General features: G+C 39.5%; 1 protein-coding gene across 1 annotated transcript; it reads right to left on the bottom strand.

Annotated features, from left to right (window-relative positions):
- Positions 1 to 356: 356 nt before the first annotated feature.
- enc1 (ectodermal-neural cortex 1) lies at positions 357 to 21188 on the bottom strand. The gene is made up of 3 exons (XM_084745683.1): positions 20830 to 21188; positions 9334 to 11150; positions 357 to 4067 (listed from the first exon to the last, which is right to left on the bottom strand). The coding sequence occupies exon 2, from the start codon at positions 11142 to 11144 to the stop codon at positions 9369 to 9371; it is 1776 nt and encodes a 591-aa protein (XP_084601809.1). The 5' UTR covers positions 11145 to 11150; positions 20830 to 21188; the 3' UTR covers positions 357 to 4067; positions 9334 to 9368.

Consider the following 21188-nt stretch of genomic DNA (forward strand, 5'->3'; position numbering starts at 1 on the left):
AAAATGGTGCAACTAGATGAAAAATGACATTACGAGACAAAAAGCGATGTAAAGCGATGAAAAGACAAAGGAAGATGAAAAATGTGTCAAAGACGTAACAAGACAAAAAGGGGAGAAGGAGACTCGACCATGGAGAAAAAAAAAGCTTCAGTTAACTTTGCATAGTGACAGCTGGTAGAAATGTCCTTCAGAGGACAACTGTTTAACTTTGAGTACTTTTCCCAGCCTGTACTTTTTCACTTTTACACGAGTAAAGACAAGTGTCACTACAAACACTTTTTACCAGTCCCTTTTTTACACTTTTTTTTTTGCCACCTCTGATTAAAGGAAAAATTATCAGCACACTGAAGACACAATGCTTTACAGTCAAGAGGAAAAAACTCTTATGTTTATTAGCCATGAATTTCACATTGTGAAAAAAATCACATGTACAAAATAATGCCATAAAAATAGAAATTAAACTCTTACATGACAATAAATGGAACCGATGCGCACTGACAGTGTCATTTTTTTCTGTCTAATTTACATCATTATACGAAGCAACATACTGTGCTCCGATCTGAGCCAGCTGGATTTCCAGATAAAACAGAGGATAAGAGGAGGGCAAGAGTAGAAATGGGAAATGCCACTCAGCAATTAGGTGCAAATTGAAGGGGCATTCATTACTCGCTGTTGCCGGGGAGACTTGGGTACTATGGGAAAGAAATGCTCTTATCTGACTGGTGGGGGCCAGAGGCTCTGTGTTCAGTGGTCGGAGGAGATCAACATTATGGAGCCACAGAAGCCCTGAAATTGCCAATAAAAGGATGGACTTCGGGGTGGCTTAAGGAGCTGAGCAGGGGTTTACAGAGCTTTTTTTTTTTTACCGATCTTACCCCACAGATTTGATTTGTTTCATGAATCCACGAAGACATTTGAAAAAATATATACATATTCCACCAAAACATTACCTCTTACATTGAAATATAATGATTCCATTAATATTCAATTGCAAAACGTCAATGTTCGGGTCACTGAGACAGACATACAGACAAAAACACTGATTAGAGTTACCAAGTATTTCATATGCAAGTGTTTTAAGACATTCTCTCTTTTTGGTCTTTAGGAACTTGCTTGTTTTTTTTCTTCTTTTTTTTTTTCTAATGTGACACTATGGTGAAAAGCACTGCGGTGTCTGCCCTTATCAATGCACAGCTTACTGGATTCAACTCTCTCTCTCAACCAAATGGTGAAGAAGACTGCGGGTTAACATCCCAGAGGAGCCAAGTTAGCACATGTGACAGTCCTCCAGCTGTCTCAAGGACAGCTGCAAAGACGGTCGCATTCTTAACCAAGTCAGGGTTTCTCTGTGACGTCCCTCCCTGGCAGTTACCGGGTCGTTCCAGCAACCTTATCTGTTTTATGGTTCATATCTTCTTGTTTTGTTGGTGCAGTTTGGACCCCAGTGGGATTATTTAAGACAGGTTTGGACCCAGGTTAGAGCTTAAAGGGATAGTTTGGATTATCTGAAGTGGAGCTGTATGAGGTTCTTATCGATAATTAGTGTATTAGCTGCAGTGCATACTTATCTGTGGTGCTATTTATCCATCTAGTTTGTTTTGGTGTGAGTTGCCAAGTTTTGCAGATATGAGCCGTAGTGATAACTGCCTTCTCTCCAGTATAATGAAACTAGCTGGCACTTGGCTTGTGGTGCTCAAAGCACCAAAATACATTTTTAAAAAACATCAACAGCAACGTCTCTTCCCACAAATCATGACCCAGCTACTCAAGATAATCCACAGACTTTGTTGTGAGTGAGAAAGTATTTCTAGTAGATTCTACTGCAGAGAGAAAAGTTTCTACATGAAACTGCTCACAACAACATTGATTTTGTGGTGGACTGTTCCTTTAAAAAAGGCTGACGTAAACAAATCAATATTGTTTTAAATGTATGCTGTATTTAAAATATTTTCATTCCTTTACTTTGCTGTCAGACAGCCTATTATTTTTTTTTTTACCAGAAAACAGCTGTTAAAAGCTTAAATAATAAATAGTGCTGTCTCCAAATCAACCAAACTCTGTTGGTGAAATCAGTCATTTTAGCTCGCAGAACACAGGAGTTGCTGGTCTACTGCTGCCTCGATCTGTTAGATTGTTTGTGTCATTCTGTGACTTTGGTGTTTTAAAAGGATATTTCGGTTCACTTTAGTCACACAATAACATGAACAAACTAATCAATCAAGGCAGCAATAGTCCAGCAACTCCTGTGTTCTGCACGGTAAAATTTGTGATTTTCCCTATGGAGTTTGGTTGGTTTGGAGGGAACAATATTTGTCTTATAAAAGGCCTGTTTCCCATCAGAGAAGGCAGTGTGACAGCAAAATAAAGTGGTGAAAATATAGTGTACACTTAAAATTATATTGTTTCTTTTAGGTGGGCCTTTTTCCAAAGGCCACAAAATAGAAAAATCAACCTTGTGAGCATTTTTATACTGAAACTCTTTTCTTAGCCTCCACTCTGCCTCTCCTACCTACCTCATACAACCCCACATTCAACAATTCAACTGTCCCTTTAAGACAGGTTTAGACCCAGGTGACAGCTTTAAGAGACTCTTATCAGAAATTAAGTGAATATTTCTTTTAACCCCACTGAGTCTTCTTATTTGGGCAGCGGCCATGTGGCCTAAACTGCGTCACACCATCAGTAATCCGAGCCGTTCTCTTCCTCTTCCATCAGTTCTCTGACATAAATGAAAACCCTGGGAGAGGTGCATCTCTGTCTCTTTTAAAAGGACATAAGCTCCTCCTGGGAAACAACTGAACTGTGCAAAATGCAGCCCAACTGAGATCAAAATAAAAAACACACAACACTTGGCCATGCATGACATAATTACCCAAACATACTGTACATTCACATAAGAATGCAGGCAGAGAGGAAATAAATAGGATTAAACATATTAACAGAGTAATAATCGTCATATAAATTAAGACTACATTGCAGCAAGTTTAAAAAGAAAACTGATTAATTCTCAGTTTAGGTTAAGGTGACAAGATTTCTGTGACCACAGAGAAGAAGAGTTCATGCCAGTTTTACTGAATCACTATGAGTGGACATGCTCTACAAAGGGTTTTTCAGCTATGACTCACAAGCTTTTATCAGAATAACAGAAGCAGAGCCGGTCTTTTACAGCATTTAAGTGTATAGCTGAAAGCGACAGTGCTGAATACAGCCCCTGTGTACAGTGGGTTAGTTAACCGGCGTTAATGCGTAGCTGCAAAACAGCAAGCATGTAAGGTCGCGACCCCGAGGCACCTCCAACCCCCGCCATCCTCCTCCCCAACCTCAGCTGGTGTCGGTCATCAACACCTCGCGGCCTGACGTGACAGCAAAAGCCTTCACGAGAGGAACACTCGAAGGTTTGTTTCTGTGTCAGAAGCACGTCTTTGAAAGAAGAAGAAAAAAAAGGGTCAAACAAAAGAGCTTATTAGAGGAGAGAAGGGGGAGATTCGCTCCTTCATTGTGCCTTTTATAAATCAGCTAGGCTCAGTCAAACTGAGCTGCGTTCTGGTCTTTAGCACACCAATCATTGCAATCTCCCTCCCTCAGTCTAAATAGAACATCCATCATGCTATACATTGCAGTCTCCATGAAAAGATTATTTTTTTTTCTTAGTATTTATCATAGAGAAAAACATCAATACAGATCTTTACAAGCCTGTCGTGACTAAATGGGGAAAAAAGCAGGTTGTGTGGTGCATTTTGCAGTCCTCGTATGGCAGCGTGAAAGCTCAAGTCTGATATGCCAGATGTACACAAGGTCGGAGTCTGTGCCTCACATAACAAGCAGCAGTTTGTTTGGTTTTGTTTGCGTGAGCTGCCCCTGCTGCACGTCTCAGCTTCCTTCTCAGAAACGAGAGGTGACATCATTCCAGTAAAGTGTCCAGCTGTACGTGTTTCTGGCTCTGCAGCTCGGCGACATCAAGATGAATGTGGGCGTCTGTACATCTCTGCTCAGTGTCTCTTTTCAGAGGAAGATGATGTGTGCTTCTTCACAGTTGGAGTCCAGTAGATGATGCAAAACAGGGATATCTGAAGAAGAGAGAGAAGAGAAACTATGTAAACAGTCTGATAAGATCTAGAGCTGCGATGACTAGTCTTTTGAGCAATTAGAAACTATTTTGCAAATTGATTAAAGGGATAGTTCTGAGTCTTTGAAGTGGGATTGTAAGAGATACTTATCAATAGTCAGAGTATTACCCACAGTAAATGTCAATCAGCATGCCTCCAGTTTGGAGCACCAGTGTAGAAAGCTATAAAATGTACTGTTGCGGACAGGGTCAGCAACAAAATGTATTTTAGTAACTTAAAAAAAGGTCGACCTAAAATAATCATTATCAGTTTAAGTGTACGCTACATGTAGAATAATTCCGTTGATATTTCAGAATTAATTTCTCTCTATTATTGTATCATGTGACGCTATCAAACAATAATATTAGCTAGGAAGTGGTTGAATAGCTAATGTGTTATTGTGTCACCGCTTCCTGGTTGATCAGCAACTGAAAAGACAAACGATAGTGAAAATCCAGAGGGACATCAGGCCAAATTTCAAGCTAAACAGCGAATGTTAGCATTCAACCACTTCCTAGCTACCATTTGATGGTGTAATATGATATGATACGTTCATCAACAGAGGAATTCATTTACACCTTTCCTATTGTATCACGTGACACTATAAAATGGTAACGTTAGCTAGGAAGTGGCTGAATGCTAATGTTAACTGTTGGCTAACAGAGCTAATGAGTAATTAAAATATGTTGTTTTACCTTGAAAAATGAGTTGCTATCCCTCCAGATTTTTAGAGTACTACCCATTTCAGTTGCTGATCAATGAGGAGTCGGTAGCATAATAATGATTTGTTAGGTTTTGTACGTTTAAGAGACTTACAACCTAGAGAGCAACAGTGCAACGTTTGCGCCTCGGAGGAAAATGGCCACTGTGTGAATACGGTCAATAATCACCATAGAAATTAACTGACACGTCTCTGACACATTTTGAACAAGAGTGTAAGACTAGACTTTAAGAGCTACTATATTACATTACACTGTAAATGTATTGCTGATGTAGTCACTCTGCATCTCCTGCTAGACTAACAGATTTGGTAAATCCACCCACTCTGTTTCCTCAGTAAAGTCTGGCCTTCATCAAGCGTCTTCTCTCCCCCTCAGCCTACTACACTTTTCACATCTGAGTGTTTTTCTACTCTCAGAATTTCACTCTGACCTTTCCATTTTTAAAGCTATTACTTAATATGTACTTATCTGTGCAGCACAGATGGTTACAGGCTTGGCAGCCCTTTATGTGTCTAATGTGAATGTAATATCATCAGCTATCTCTGTTTGGAGGTGTGTCTTCCTCTTGCCATTAAGTGAATAAGTAAACCCTGAAGAGCGCCTTTTACCTGCTAGCAATGTGGCAAGGAGAGAAATGTCTTGCGCTGAGGTTACTATGACTGTCTCTTGTAAATTTACTTAAAATCCAAAAAACTAGCGAGACACTGGATTCCAATTTGTTTCATGTTAGCATTTGGAGAAATACATGTATGAACTGCTGTGTCAAATTATCTTGAATAGCGGAGTGAACTAATTTCTCTCCTCCACGGCCACTGGTACATTTAAGCTAGGCCTACGTGGCTAGCTTACAACTCAACAAGAAAACAAATATTTCCAAAGACGTCAAATGATTCCCCTAAAGTTCACAGGACGAGTCATCAGTTTTTAATTGTTTTCCCAGAGAAGAAAAACTCTGAAATACCGGAGAATATCTACAAAATGCCTTTTTTGTTACTGTTGTGCCAGGTGTAGGTGATGTATAGTTCAATACATATGTGATAAAACAAATATCGATTTTGACTTCATGGGAACAATAACACAGTGCACATGCCATACATCATGTTTCTGTCTTTTAACTGGAAACTACTGGCACATTGCCATGGGAATTGGAAACCAGATGAAGCTGATCAGGTTACTTTAGAAGTATTTACTGAGGTGTTTGTTGTTGTTGTAAATAAGTTAGACTGTTCCAGCTGAGTGAAGTGAATTGGTTTGGTTGGTCATCAGCTGATACTTTCTCTTAATATTTTGAGTGTTAGAAGTATCTCAAATCCTCAACAGTCATCCTGAAAATATGCCTACATCAAGGAAGTCAGTCAAAAACTCCTGCATTATTTGATTTTGCCACCCGTCTTCACCAAAAGCTTTCCAGAGAGGGGGAAAAAAATCTAAAAGGGAGGAATCTCAGACAAGTTAGAATTGTTCCCTGGGGAAAAACTGAGAGAAAACTTCTTTTTTCCTCTCACAGCTACAATCTCCTTCTGTGAGGTCTAACATACTTCCTTCTCCTTTCATTCCTTAACAGTCAGCCTTCTTTTCCGTTCCTCCACAATTTTGTCTTTTCAACGCGTTCAGTGAGTAGACTGTCAGTTGCCATGACAGGCAGTCGCACCAAAAAAAAAAAACAAATTCTGTATTAAATTTGTGGCAGGATTATATCCTTCACTGAGCACTGCGTAGCACTGGCTCAGAGATAGTTAAAACCTTCAGTCTGGTCTCTCCTTTTCAGAGATGAGTCACTGAAAAGAAAGGGAATAATAAGTCTTAAAAAATATTTCATCCTGTGCAGAGAGGAGGAACATCATAGCGAAGCTGCTCTGAGCTGCTTCCTGGTGTTATCAAAGGGGGGACTTCGCCGCGCCGGACAGCTGGGGAGTCACTCGACTTCCCTCCTCGGCTTTCTGAGGAGCTGAGGGCCCACGGCCATTTCAACAAATACAGCAAAAATGGAAACGACTGCCTGCGTGGGTATGTGTGGGGGCTTCGGTGTAGGCTGTAAGAGATTGCATGATGTGATGTGATTGTGAGCCTGCAGCGTGCATAAAGATCAGGTTTGCCAGCTGACTACACATGCTCCACATACGTCTGGCCTGTTTATCATCAGACAAGGAGAGCAGGGTTAGAATGAGGCCAAGAAGACATAGATATAGGTAAGGTTGAGTACTGAACTCTGCATTTGTAAGGGTACAGACCAGAGCTAATTAACTTAAAACACAATGTATATTGAAAATCTGGGATACTGGACTATATTTCAAGCTAAATCAACATGTTTGATAACCTATTAGCTACAGTGAGACAACAGCAAACATTAGCATTCAACCACTTCCTAGGTAACATAACCATTTGATAATGTTAAACAATACAAAAGAAAAAAGCATAAATTAATTCTTACATATTATCTTGGACACATTTAGCCTGGAAGTAAAATATATACAACATTGGTTAACGCTCTTAACCCGAACTCAGAAATGTTCTGGTTCAGTCACGTTATGGGACATTAAACTCAGTTGCACACACATTTCTGGCAATGTTTCATACTGAATAAATGAACACAAAAATTACAAGCACTTTAGTAGTGTGTGGTTTGTGTGGCAGTACCAATATCAGTAACATAAGCTAGGAAGTTAGCTAATGTTAGCTGTTGTCTCACAGTAGCTGATGTGTTATCAAATATGTTATTTTGGCTTGAAATATGGCCTGATTTTCCTCTACATTTTCACGATCCTTTGCCTTTTCAATTGCTGATCAATAGGGAAGCAGTGAAAAAAATACAGATTTTTACAGCAGTACAGTTCAACGTTTCAAAACTTAATATAAACAACGCTTACCGCAGTATTAGTAATGTGAAATGCAAAGCTGGCAAGAGCAACACGTCTAACTAAACACAGACTATACCATATATAAAAGCGAAGGAGTGTAAAAATGTATAACTAAACCCTCCATGGACAACAAAACTTTTACTGATGGATTGACAACTTCATAAACAACTTCAAATGATTAATCAGTCAGTGATAGCGGGGAATCATAATAACAGTAGGTCAGTCAGGTCAGTATGTAAAAACATGTGTAATGTTGTGCATGGACTGTGGATTGATGGGGATGGGATGGGATAGGAATCATTCTTTCGGTACTGGGATGGGACAGGTATTTTTTAAACTCTGTCATGGGACTGGGATGGGACAGGATTATTTATGTGGGAGTGAAAATCCACTCGCATGTGAACATTACCCAACCCTAGATGGAAGCAGAAGAGACTGTGGAGTTCAACAGTAAATTTTCAAAGCGAGACCACCACTATCACGGATGATGTGTGTCTGACTGGGCTGAGGGGGGAGGGCTGGGTGGCTGACGCTCTCTAACCCTCCTCACTTCCCTTGCTGCCACTTCTCTCAGTCACCTCTGCTTGTAACTGATGATGAATGGTTTCCGACACCATGTGAGTCGCTGGCTGCCTCCCTCTCACCCAGCGTAAAGACCATAACCTCATCAAAGGAAGGCGACTGAGAGTGGATTAGCCTCGCCAGGGTGTTGTAGCCTGCTGGTGTGTGGCTTGTCTAATTGGCAGACCCCCTTTTCCCTCTTAGAGGGATTTCCCCCACAGGAGCAATAAAAGTATCCTATTCTCTTTCAATTACCCTCTCTGTCCTTCAGCCCATCCCCACAGCCACATAACTCACTTAACTAACGCACACAAGCCCCTATCAGTCCCCCCACCCGTTCACGCTCCCTCCCCTAGAGATCCTGCCTCTCTTCTTCTGAATCTTTTCATAATTTAAGTTTAGAATCTTTCTGTTACGTTTGTGTATTGATTTGGAGTTAATATTTAGAACTATCCAAAGGTCAAGTGCACAAGATTTATGGGGATTTATTGACAGAAGGAACGCCGGTTCCTTCAAAGGCATCTCATGATTTCTGGAAAAAGACACTGCTGTTGAGTTTCTCAAATGTATATGTACAGCACTTTATTGTTTACATTCCTGAACAAATTTCAATGAGTTGATTTTATATTCAAGAGTACATGATCTATGTGGAGTAAGATAGGAAAAAAAAAGGTTTTTCCTACTCCGTGTACGTCATAGAGCGTTGGAGACATGACTCATTGAAACTGGTTGAGAAATGTAAGGTTATAATGCTTTTTATGAAAAACTGAAAGCGATAGGTCAAAGCACTCTTTTTATATATGCCACTGCTTTTCCTAGCATGACTCACCCTACTCTGCCTCTGATTGGCTTGCCTTCTTTGGCTCGATTGGGTAGGTTTAGGCATGAGGAGTGACACTGGCTACGGTTAGAATAAGAATATCAGATAAGCTATCACAGTGGTAGGGTGGGTCATTCCAAGGAAAGGGTTAGAGTTAGTAGTGGAATCTATAATATTACCCTAAGGACATTGTAAATAGACTTTGACATGAAAAATTCACAGTTTCCCTTTCAGACAGATAAAGAGACATGAGAGTTCAAACTCACCTCATGGAAAGGGTGTGGGTTGAGGGTTTTGGGGCTCAAGCAGGCAGATGTTTCCAGGTGCTGACAAAAGCAGTGGGAATGAGCGAGTATGGCACAGTAGTGATGCTGTTCCAAGCATCCAGCGTGGGGTCATAGCAGTCAAGAGTTTTACATCGCTGCGTGCCAAAGTACCCACCCACCACATACAGTTTATTCCCAGACGCCACAGCCTGGCAGCTCATCCGCTTGGCCGTCACATCACCCACTTTAGTCCACTGGTAGCTCTCACTGCTGAACTTATAAGCTGAGCACGCTGAGAACTCTGTGTCCCCACCCATGACAAAGATCTGGTTCCCCAGCACGGCAGCGGCTGTGTAGCGCCATGGCTGTGGGCAGGATGCAGGCACAGTCCATCGGTTCTCCTGTGGATCATAGCATTGCACCTTGGGCAGCTTGTCGTGGGTAACACTTGTTCCTCCAAAGGCAAAGAGCTTGAGTTTGACGCTGACAACGGCTGCGTTGCTCACACCCTCTCTCAAAGGTGCCACCATGGTCCACTTGTTTGCCACTGGGTCAAACTGCTCCACCTGTTTGAGCGATACGGACGGAGAGGCCGGGAGGCAGCCAGTTGCAGCAGTGTGACCTCCTACTACGTAGAGGCAGTGTTTCAGCTCTGCAGAGCCATGGCCAAATCTGGCAATGAGCATGGGTGCCGCCTTTGACCATTCTTCATGGACCGTGTCGTAGACCCATACATCTTTGGACACACCATTCTCTGAGCCCCTCCCACCAGTTATGTACACCTTACAGCCGATGGCGCAGGCGCTGAACTCCTTCCTGGGGCTGGGAATGTCCGCCTTGGGGATAATCTCTTTGGCTTTCTGGTCCACCAGGTACAACTTGTCACACATGAAAGTCTGCCCACCCAGAAGAAAGAGGGCATGGCTGGTTTTCCTTGGTCGTGCACACGGGCTGTTCACAACACCATCATTCTGCAGGATCTTCAGCTTACAGCGGATAGCTTCATCTACCAGCTCCTTGCTCTTGGCCTGGGCGTTGATCAGCTCTTCTGTGGATACATTCTCCATGAGGAAGATGGCAGGCAGCAGGGCCAGACGGACTGTTCTCAGGAGTTCTGGAAGGTGGCAGTGTCTCTTTTCCAGGTCATAGTTGATCCAGTTGAGAGCAGCTTCATAAACCAGTCTCTCATCTTCCGTCTCTAGCTCCTCGTGTGACAAAAGCTGCACCACCATATCTTTGGGCAGCTGGAGGAAGTCCTCCGTCTTGCAAATCGCAGGGAAGTTGCTGAGGCACATGCCCCAGGAGAGCTCTGACAGCTTGGTGCACTGGTGGGCGTCCGACAGCAACAGCATGCCGAGGCAGTTGGATGGATGAAGGTTTCTCTCTAGGAATTCAGCACAGGCATCTCGGATGTCTTGAAACTCTAGCATGTCCCCGGCTTCTAATAGTGACTCTGCATTCTCCTCATTGATGACCACACGTGACGAGTATGCGTAATCCAACAGGAGCTCTAAAACCTCTGGGTGGATGGAGTCACGGAAGTCGACCTCGCTGGCCTGGCTCTCCCTCAGCCCGCCGCTGAACATGGCCTCAAAGTAGCGGCTGCAGGCAGCCAGCACAGCGCGATGGCAGGGGAAGGAGCGGCTGCCAGCATGAAGCAGGACGTCTGTGAAAAGCCGTTGCTGCCGCAGCGAGTTGAGGTGCATGAGGACACTGTCAGCGTAGGAAGATTTGTGGAATAGGTAGATGTTCATAGAGCCAGTGCTGGCTCTTGATTTTCGGTTCTCATGGACGCACACGGACATTTTCATTGAATCCTGAAACAGAAAAGACAACACAGATCTCTCTTTAATGGATTTCATGTTAAAATGTCCTTTATACAAGGTTGTACAGTCTTTTGCACATGGATGGATGGTGTGAGTCACAGTGCAAATTGTAGATTGCTCTCAGTCAGGATTTCAAATTTTGAAATTTAATAAAAGATGCCTTTGATGTGCCAGTAAGACAACAAAAGTCCTTTGTTAAAGACATGACTTCAATTATATCTGTTAGTTGAAGAACATTTTGCAATTCTCTTTGCAACCATTGTGAGAAGACCTGCGCACTGTAATTATGTTAGCATGTCATTGGCGTTAAGAGGAGTGACAGACTCCAAGAACAGGATAAAGAAAAGAGTTAGGGAAAGAGTAGAAGGAGAAATAGAGGAGAAGGCGTGAGTAGAGAGGGCAAGAAAATGTGAGGGAAGACAAGAGGAAAAGAGGACGAGGCCTAAGCAGTGACCTAGATTATTTTGGGCAAAAAGTTATTTAATAGCAATATGTTTTATTGTGAACATATGATTTAGTTTTATGTCTGTGTATTCTGTCAATTAAAAAGAAAAAAAATCATAATTGGCCAGCCAGAAACTGGAATCAGCCAAGAAGATTGTAATTGGTGCCTCTCCACATATTTTCACTGGGTATTCAGCAGATGTATGCAGTTTGCAGGTTTTGTGAAGAAAAAGTAGATAAAGTGTTTTTGTTCTGCATCTTTTTTTTATAATCATCTTGTGATACCTTCAAATAAACAATAACAATAAAAAATTTTCAACATGTCCACTAATTTTAATGTTGGATGCAAAATATGCATGACACGCTGGTTAGCTTGTATGCAAAAGCTGTGTGTAATCACTGTAAATCAGTTGTAATTATGTTGTTTATCAGAGAGACTAGACTGTTTGTCAGTAAGATTAGTCATGGAAAAGCAGCCTGCTGCAGTTTTAGCAGCTTTCGGTGAATTACTAAAGGGGCCCTAATTGGTCTATTAAATTGTATTCCCATTGTAAATTCACATTTTGATGGTGAAATATTACATTTTGCAGCCCAAATATGATGAATGCTTTTTGGAGAGTATTGCAGTCCCTCCCAAGAGACATTTACCAAGAGATCCAGTGATTACAAGTTGCAAAACAGCATACGTCTGGGAGTTAGGAAGGTCAAGTAGATAACAATTGTCTTCTCGCAGCAACCAGGAGGCTTTTCCACTCTCAACTCCAAGCAGTGCTAATCCGCCTCTTTTAGAGATACCATGATTTACAAGTAAGTCCCTTTGCAGAGCTCCTTAAGAAATGAGGACAGAAAGAGACAGCAGGACTCTTTTAAGCCTCCGAGAAATGCACAGAATTTACTCCACTGCCCTCAAGAAAGAAATAGCTCCCATCTTCGCTGTCCTTGCCCCATCCTTGCTCAGAGCTCACTTTCATTCTTTCACTCTACCCAATTTCCAGACATGTCAAGTGCCTCCTTCACTCTGTTTGCAGAGTCGCTGTCTGACCTACTAAATCCACAGCTGCCAGATTCTTTGACCAGGCTTACATACTTTTTAAGTTCCCTTCTAGGTCACCCAAATAATTTAAGGAGTGTTAGAAAATTGCTTAAAAGTTAACCTCAAGAGGACTCAATATACTCAAGCCAAAAGCTGCATTCCTATTGTAACATATAACATTATTAAACAGTAATGTTAGCTAGGAAATGATTAAATGTTAACACTAGCTGTTGTCAAACAGAGCTAACTGTTTATAATTTTCATTATTTACGTAAGAAAACAAACGTAAAATGTATCAAATCACTTCTGCTGTATGTCACAAACAATTAAATCAACAGCTTTCCTAGTTTTGAAAGATAACAGACATTGTGTATGTATCTGTGTTTTTTATTTTCAAGGAATTATCAGTATTTTGATATGAATGCTTTTCACAATTTTAATCCATTGTAACTGACTGAACTCAAGCTAACCACATCAGCCACTGTTGTTCTGTCAGCGAGAAAATGTTTTACAACCCTACAGTGGTTTGACTGTCAAAAGATCGATTTTAGCTAAACTACCGCTTCAAGACTTATTGGGTTCGAAAGTTTCCAGGTGTCATAAATGATTCCTCTACCACCCCGCTGCAGAGAAGCACAGACAGTTTCCATTTTCCTTCAGTTGCATCATCTGCTCCAAAATCCTCAAATGCTGTCTCATGAATAGACAATCGGGTGTGAACCCTGCACATACAAATGAAAGTCTAGTGGGGCTTTCTGGTGAGCAGTGTCACGCACACCTTAGAATTCAACAGAACTGCATTGTTCCTTGTCATAACTTCCAGGGACATGAATAAAATTCCAGTTAAACTAACTCCCTAGACCAGCTGCTCTGCGTAATGTTTTTATTTTCACCCGGGCTGACTGTTTTGGTGCAGCTGTCAGCAGGGAAAACACAACCGGCTGCATGTGTTAGCATAATATATTCTGTGTGTACAACTGTGTACATTTGTTTTCAGTTACTTTGTGCCACTCAGCCAATAGGAGAGCACAAGTTTCATGTTTTTAGCAATGCTAGCAGCATGCCCCTGGGGATGGCAGTGTCAGTCAATCCTCCACTTTGGTCCAGGAAGAAATATCTCAGCAAATATTGCATGGATTGTTATGGAGATTGGTACAGACACCCACGTTCCCCTGAAGATGAATTATAATAACTTTGATGAGCTGGTGAATTTTCATCAGGTCAAAGGTTTGTCCAATCATTTGGTTTATGATCAAATACCTGCAAAATTATTTAAATTCTCTTCAACCTCTGCTTTGCTGTGTGTTCAGCTGTGCTAAGCACATATTAGCATGCTAACACACTAAAATAAGATGGTAATCATAGTTAACATCGTACCTGTATAACAGAATGATGTTTGCAAAAGCTTGTTAGCATTAGCTCAAAGAACCATTAGGTGTACAGCCTCACAGATCTATTCACATGGCTATGGACTTCTAACATGTTAGCATGATGGTAAACATTGAAAACATTACACCTGCTTAATATAATAATATTGGCATTATCATTTTTAGCATGTTATCTTGTTAGCATTTAGCTGAAAGCACTACTAAGTGCAGCCTCATTGAGGCACTAATATGGGTGTAGACTAGATAAATTAAGTTGGAAAACTAGCCTAAACATTACACCTACTTATATAAAGTTAGCATAGTAATTTTGAGTATGTTAGCTTGCTGACCTTAGCATTTAGCTCAAAGCATCACTGTGTCAAAATACAGCCTAACGGAGCTGCTGAAATGACAATAGATTCTTAGCATGTTAGCATGCTGTCACACAAAACTAAGCTGTTAAGCAGAAACGTTATAGCTACTTAACATAATGTTAGCATTGTCATTTTGAGCATGTTAATTTGTTAGCATTTAGCTCAAAGTATCACTAAGTAGGCCTCACAGAGTTGCTAACATGGCTGTTAGCATGTTAACACATTAAACTAAGTAAACAAGCATTGATGGCTCAATGGGTTCCTCACCTGTTGTTCTTTTTGGCTTGAGTCTCCAACCTTTTTTTGTTTATTTTCTGTTGCACTTTGAGTGGGCTATAGTTAATTTTCTTTAAAATATAGCCTAGGCTGTAGACTCTGTTATTTTATTCTCAATGACTTACCAGAAAAAATCTGGTTTAATATTGAAGCTAAATGACTCATAAATGTGTCATGCATGAATGACCCACAAGAATAGGCACAATGGGAAACATTTTTAAAAAGAATAAAAGAAATGCTTACAGGTGTTCTCACAGCTTTCAGGTAGTCTAGTTTTAACACTGAATACATGCCACATTGTCTTTAATATGTGGTGAGACTTAATTTTAAAAAATACATAGCTTTCCAAGTCACATTTCACAATAATAGTAGGGATAATATTATTAATCACAACCTGATGAAATACAAAACCAACTGCAACCTTGGTTCAACAGGATTTATTGCATTCCAGCACTGACAAAAGTGGCAACTCGTCATCTTCTGGCCTCTGGCTCAGCTATAATGAGAATATTCTAACCTGCTTTCTCACCTGCATATGTTGCCTCCCACACACACACACACACACACACACACACACACACAGTAGTGATGCAGCTCATGTTTTATAAATGGAAGTGGCATGATTAGAACAAGTGGTCCTCATAAATCAGGCACTAAATTGGAGAGCTTTTGCATATACTTATATATATTTATCCCGCTAATAGGAGGGATAGTGAAAAATACAATTATTTAAGAAAATAAAAACATTGCCAACAGCAGTTTCCTGCCAAACAATCTTTTGTTTTTGTGCCAGTGTTCTGACTTCCAAAGTATAATCATTTCCCCTCTGAAATGACTCAAAGAGCCACTTTCTCATCTTGATAATGGCGAGGCACGACATGGTCTGGTTCTAGGAAATGGAAAATATTTTGGTCTGTTGGTCAAATGAGAGTTTGAGTCTGCTGAGCTGTGCTGTGTGTTTAGTGCAATGTAAACATGTTAACACACTAAAATAAGATGGTAAACATTGTAAACATTACAATTGCTTAACACAGTAATGCTAGCATTGTCATTTTGAGCATGTTAGCTTGTTAGCATTTAGCTCAAAGCACCACTAGGTACAAAATGCTAACATACTAAACTAAGATAGCAAACATAGTTTACATAACTCCTGATTAATAAGGTTTGAGCATGTTAGTTTGTTGGCACTTAGCATATGTTAGCATGATAGCTTCACAGACCTGCTAGCAGACTCTTAGTGTGTCAGCATGCCATAGTAAGCTAAGATGGTAAACACGATAAACATATCTCCTTAGCATATGTTATCACTGTCATTTTATTTATGATAGCTTGCTAGCTTTTAGCTCAAAACACCACTAAGTGCAGCCTCACAGTGCTGCTAAAATGGCTATACTCTCATAGTGTATAGATTCAGCATTGTCATTTTGAACAAGTTACCATAACTCAAAGCACCACTAGGTAGGCCTACAGAGCCGCTAACATTGCTAAATATTCTTTGTGCTTTAGCATGCTAACAGGCTAAACTAAGACGTAAACTTAGCAAACATCATACCTAGCTAACATATATTAGCATTTTGGAAGTGATAGCATGTTAGCATTTAACTCATAGACTCTTGTTGTGTTAGTATGCTATCTTACTACACTAAGATCTTGTTCTAGGAGATGGCAAATATTTTGGTCTGTTGTTCAAATAAGAAGAAGTTTAAAATGTCTCAAATTCATGCTCACGTATCTACTCTTTAATTCCCCCTTGTTATAACTTTTAATTTTGCTTAATTTGCCTTTGATGAAGAATTCACCAGTGAAATTATGATAATCACTGCTTGTACATTCCTGTTTTATTCCCCTACCACTATCACATTAAATTACACACTGCCCCATACAATTACTGAAGGTGTTTTTCTTATGTAATCTAAGTTTTGCATTTTATCAAACAAAGTTTTGCTTAGTCATACACACAGTGAGCAGAGGAGAGCCGAACAAAGAGAAGAGCAGTAAAGCAGATACTTATTACATTTGCATATTAAAGGATAAAGCCTGGATTACCAACTAAGCCTGCAGGTCCTTTGTTCATATATTTGTAATTTAAATGGAAATTTGTGCTTTGTTACAAATTTGCTTGTCCCCAACTGTCCAGTAAGGATTTTTCATTCAGTTTGGATGGTTTCAGAGTTTAAAATCATATACTTGAATTCTTGCATATGTCATATAACAGTTCTCCCTCTGGACATGAACCCAACACATGTAAACACAGATTATTAGGGGAATGAGATTACTGCACCCCCATATAAACCACTCAAATCAGATTATTACTTTAATCTTGTTGTTGACGGTGAACAGGTTACAGTGTCTGTGTGTAAACAGCCTGATGGTTACAAGTTGCTGTGAAATTCCTGACATTTGTGTGGCAAAAAAACGCTGATGAAAGCTTCACTGATCAATCAATCGATCAGCAAATCATCAAAAAATAGAAATTAAAAAAATGTCTGATTCCACCTTCTTGAATATGAGGCTTGCATTGATAAGTGATTGTAACTGAATATTTTTGAATTTTGGACTATTAGTTGGACAAAAAAGCAATTTGAAGACATTTTTCACTATTTTCTGGCATTTTATGGATCAAAGGATTATTCAAAAAATTGAGAAAAGGATTCACAAAGAAAATAATTTGTAGTTTTAGCACTAAAGCTGTTATTTGTGGACAATCGGGGAGAACCTTAAGGAACTACTATGGCTATCAAAAACTAACTGGTTGTCACTGATTGATAAGATGATTTAAAGGTGATTGAGTTTAAGATGCAACAAAGTACATGCCATATGTTGTTTGAGTACTTAATAAGCTTATACTGTATATGTACTTTGACCTACAGGCATTGAACTTACATGACTGTTTATATAACACCATGAAGGTTATTTGCATATTCATTGTGAAAATTACCACAATAAAACTGTCACATGAAACAGGGAAACAACAAACATACAAGTTTCTTCTTTGAGCATAAACCAGCTGGAGCTCAAACAGAAAAATAATCAACAACTGCATTCATTTTCAAACAAAATAGTGGAAAAAATGTGACATATTCTCTGCTTTGCTTCGCAGATGTGTCAAGTTTGCATTAAACTTTTAAACTATCTTAAAATTAGGAGTTAGCAGTCAAGTTTTTACTCTAAACCTAGATTAAATTTAATTCTGTTGCACCAAAACTTTAACTCTACAAATATTAAATGAGATCCAGTATACACTTTAAACTTACATTTAAGGAGGTTTAACTTTTAAAATAGCTGTTTTTTTGTGATGCATTGAGAAAAATATACATATATAAAATATACAATATGCAAAATATCTTTATTTTTTTACCTAGCTAGCAAACAGGGTAACATTTTGTTAACTTTTTAGCTAGCTAGCAAAAAAGTATTAAGACTAATTACTTAACTTTTTAGCTATCCACAAAACAATATGACAAAGATTTTGTTGTGAATACAGAGCAGTCCAAATTGTCAGTTCCTCCTCTCTTTTATACATGCTGGGTCCCGACAGTACTTTTTTTTTTTTAAGTATTTAAAATTTAGGCTATTTATTAATTCTAAATTGGGTCAGCAAGCATCTCCATATCGATTAAACTCTATTTAATTCCCTAAACATCACTAAACTTGGATTTACTAAACTGAGATTAGTTTTTCTTTGCAACAGCGCTCTGCTTATTTTCAAATCTGGATTTACTTTTTTAAACCTTGTTTTGCTAAACTCTGATTAGAACTAATCTAAGAGTATATACATTTTTGTTGATGTAACCCAGTCTAAACGATTAACCGATTCATTTTTTAAAATCACCAGATCATCTGACCCCACCTAATTAATGAAATTTACAAAGTAACTGTAGCCCTACAAGCAGCTATAATTAACATTATTGTTTCTATCTACAACCAGTGCTCATGGTATTATTACCTGTTCTTGGTCTACAGGCTCTTTTCTATTACAGTAGGAGTCAGTACATTGATAGGAAGAAAATATGCCAGCAGTGTGAGAGCGAGTGGTTGGCTGGATGTCTGTGAGAGTTGTCATCCTCATATCCCCTCACAGAAAACAGATCCACAGGCACAGAACCGGAAAGCGCATACATGCCACGCTCACAAAGCACACAGTAAAAAGGCATGCACACACGCAGCCTCTGGACTCTATCTGAGGCCCGGCTGCTGGCTGCAGTCTGCTCTAAAATCATTGCCAGGTGTTCACAGTCAACCATGGACTCAGGAAGAGGGATGGGAGGGAGAGACTTCAAAAGTAAACACCAGGCTTATATGGGCCAGCTCTATATACATCTGCCACTTGAGGGGGGAAAAAAAATGAAACAAGATGCAAAACAAGAGGATGCATGAGCAGCTATTGATCTGCATGTCTGCATCAATCTTAATCTGAAACAGAATCAAATTTATAGTTTCAAACCAGCTGTCCACACACACATCTGAGTGAGGTTGACTGTATGGATGTATATTAGTATACTGAATATCACGATACAAAATGGTTACGTGGTTAATTATTTTACATTATTCTTATTTTATAAAATAACTCCTACTGACTGCTGCTTCGTTTTTGTTTTGTCTAGCTACTTTAATTTCATTATTAAACCTACTATGAGGGGATTTTTAACTGGTTAAAGTCTCAATACAAATAATTTAACATGTAGTTAACTTTTTTAGCTAGCTAACAAGCTATTTAATGTTTAGTTAACTCTTTATCTACCTGACAAACAACATACCATTTAGTTACTTTTTAGGTAGCTAATAAATAATATAACTTTTAGTTAACTTTGTCGCTAGCTAAGTATTGATATATGTTGCTTTTTGCTTTTTAGCCAGCTAGCAACCAGTGTAACATTTTAACTTTTTTAAACCTAGTTCTGCTAAACTCTAATTAGAATTGATATTAAATTAAATGAATCTTTGTTGCTGCAACCCGCTCTAAATGATTAACCATTCATTTTTTTATTGGAGTGAGTATGTTAGCCAGTTAAAAAGAAGCAGGAGGAGATTCGTATTTAGGTAATTTTATTTTTTATGTTACACTTTTTGGTTATTACAGCAGAAACATTACCACTTTCGTTCACAAGGGAAAAAAATCAATAAAATATTAAGAGTTCCTTAGAGTAGGCTGGCTTTAAAGAGGGCAAGCATGTTAGGCTAACTATCGCTTCATGGATGTTTTAATTGTGGTTTTATCATACCACGAGTCTTTGGGATTGTTACATTCCTTTTATTAAATACACAACAGAGACAAGCCTGTATTTTCTCGTCTAAGTTATGTAATTAATATACAAATTCTCAATTGTTGCATCTTAAAATCAACCCTTAAATAATCTGTAAACCAAAGTATCAGCCAGTGACAACCAGAAAGCTCTTAGTGGACAAAGTTGTCTTAACTTTTCTCTTAAAGTCTCTCTTGATGGTTCACAAATAATATCCTTGTAATTAACAGCATAAGGCTGCAGCCCTTTATCAATTAAGCAAGTCATAGTTTGGATCATAAAATATCAGAAAATAGTAAACAGTGATGTCCATGACAAATTCCTGAAACTCAAAGTGGTGCCTTCAATCGCTGGTTGTGGTCCAGTTCAAAGATATTCAGTTTACAGTCACTTATGAGTGGCTGGAATCAAAGAATGTTTGGCATTTTTTATCAGTTTATGATTTATTCCCTTTATTTGACCTCTTATCGTTTGTTTGTTTGGTTTTTAATATCGCGATAAATATCGTATCATTGATTTTTTTTAGCGTGGGTTTATCGTACCTTGAGTTTTTGCTATGTATAGTATTTATCTATCAGTTTATCACACCTGATATCGCCTTCAAAACATGTTGTGCATGCATGAGTATGCAAAGAACAAGACGCAGGAAGAAAGCACAATAAAGGACAGAGAGGAGAGATATGTGCCTTATTTCATAAAAAATAAGGAAGCAGTGCATACAAATTGCTAGATAAATGATATAAATAACACAATATTGACATAATCAGTGAATGTCAACAACAATCTTTTGTCCATCAGCCTGTTTTCTGTTGCGCTTTCTCCGCCACAGCCCGGAGTTTTCCATCATCAGGTGATCAGAGATGGATGCATCAGTTATTAGAGGATATCACTCCGTTAACAAACTAAAAAGGTGATATTTAATGTCAGATTTACCTCTTTGGGTGAAAGCAGGAGTTCAATCGTGTCCGCAGTCTCCCTCGAACATGCCACTTCTGAAAGAGCCACGATGCAAGCCTTTGCGCTCGGCGAGTGAAACAACTCCTTGGCTATTTATTTCCCAAACGCTGGCGGAGACTCGGTCGAGGGGAGGCCGTTTTTCTTCACTACACTGGGTTTCCTGCAGATTCCAGGAGTTACATATACGTGCGTATATGTGCGTGTATGCATGTGTATGTTTGGTGTAAAAGGATGAGATGTTTGGAGGCGTTCCTCCTGCGCCGCTGCTCCGCTCCTGTGTGTCGCTCCTCCGCCTGCGCTCCCAGTCCTCTCTGCTCGAATCAATGGGTGTGTTT

Source organism: Lutjanus erythropterus, chromosome 20, assembly GCF_056507025.1.
Source record: "Lutjanus erythropterus isolate fLutEry1 chromosome 20, fLutEry1.hap2, whole genome shotgun sequence".
Classification (NCBI taxonomy): domain Eukaryota; kingdom Metazoa; phylum Chordata; class Actinopteri; order Lutjaniformes; family Lutjanidae; genus Lutjanus; species Lutjanus erythropterus.

Bases quoted from the DNA above. Each gene is read 5' to 3' on its own strand.
- enc1 (XM_084745683.1), bottom strand. From the start codon at position 11,144: ATGAAAATGTCCGTGTGCGTCCATGAGAACCGAAAATCAAGAGCCAGC.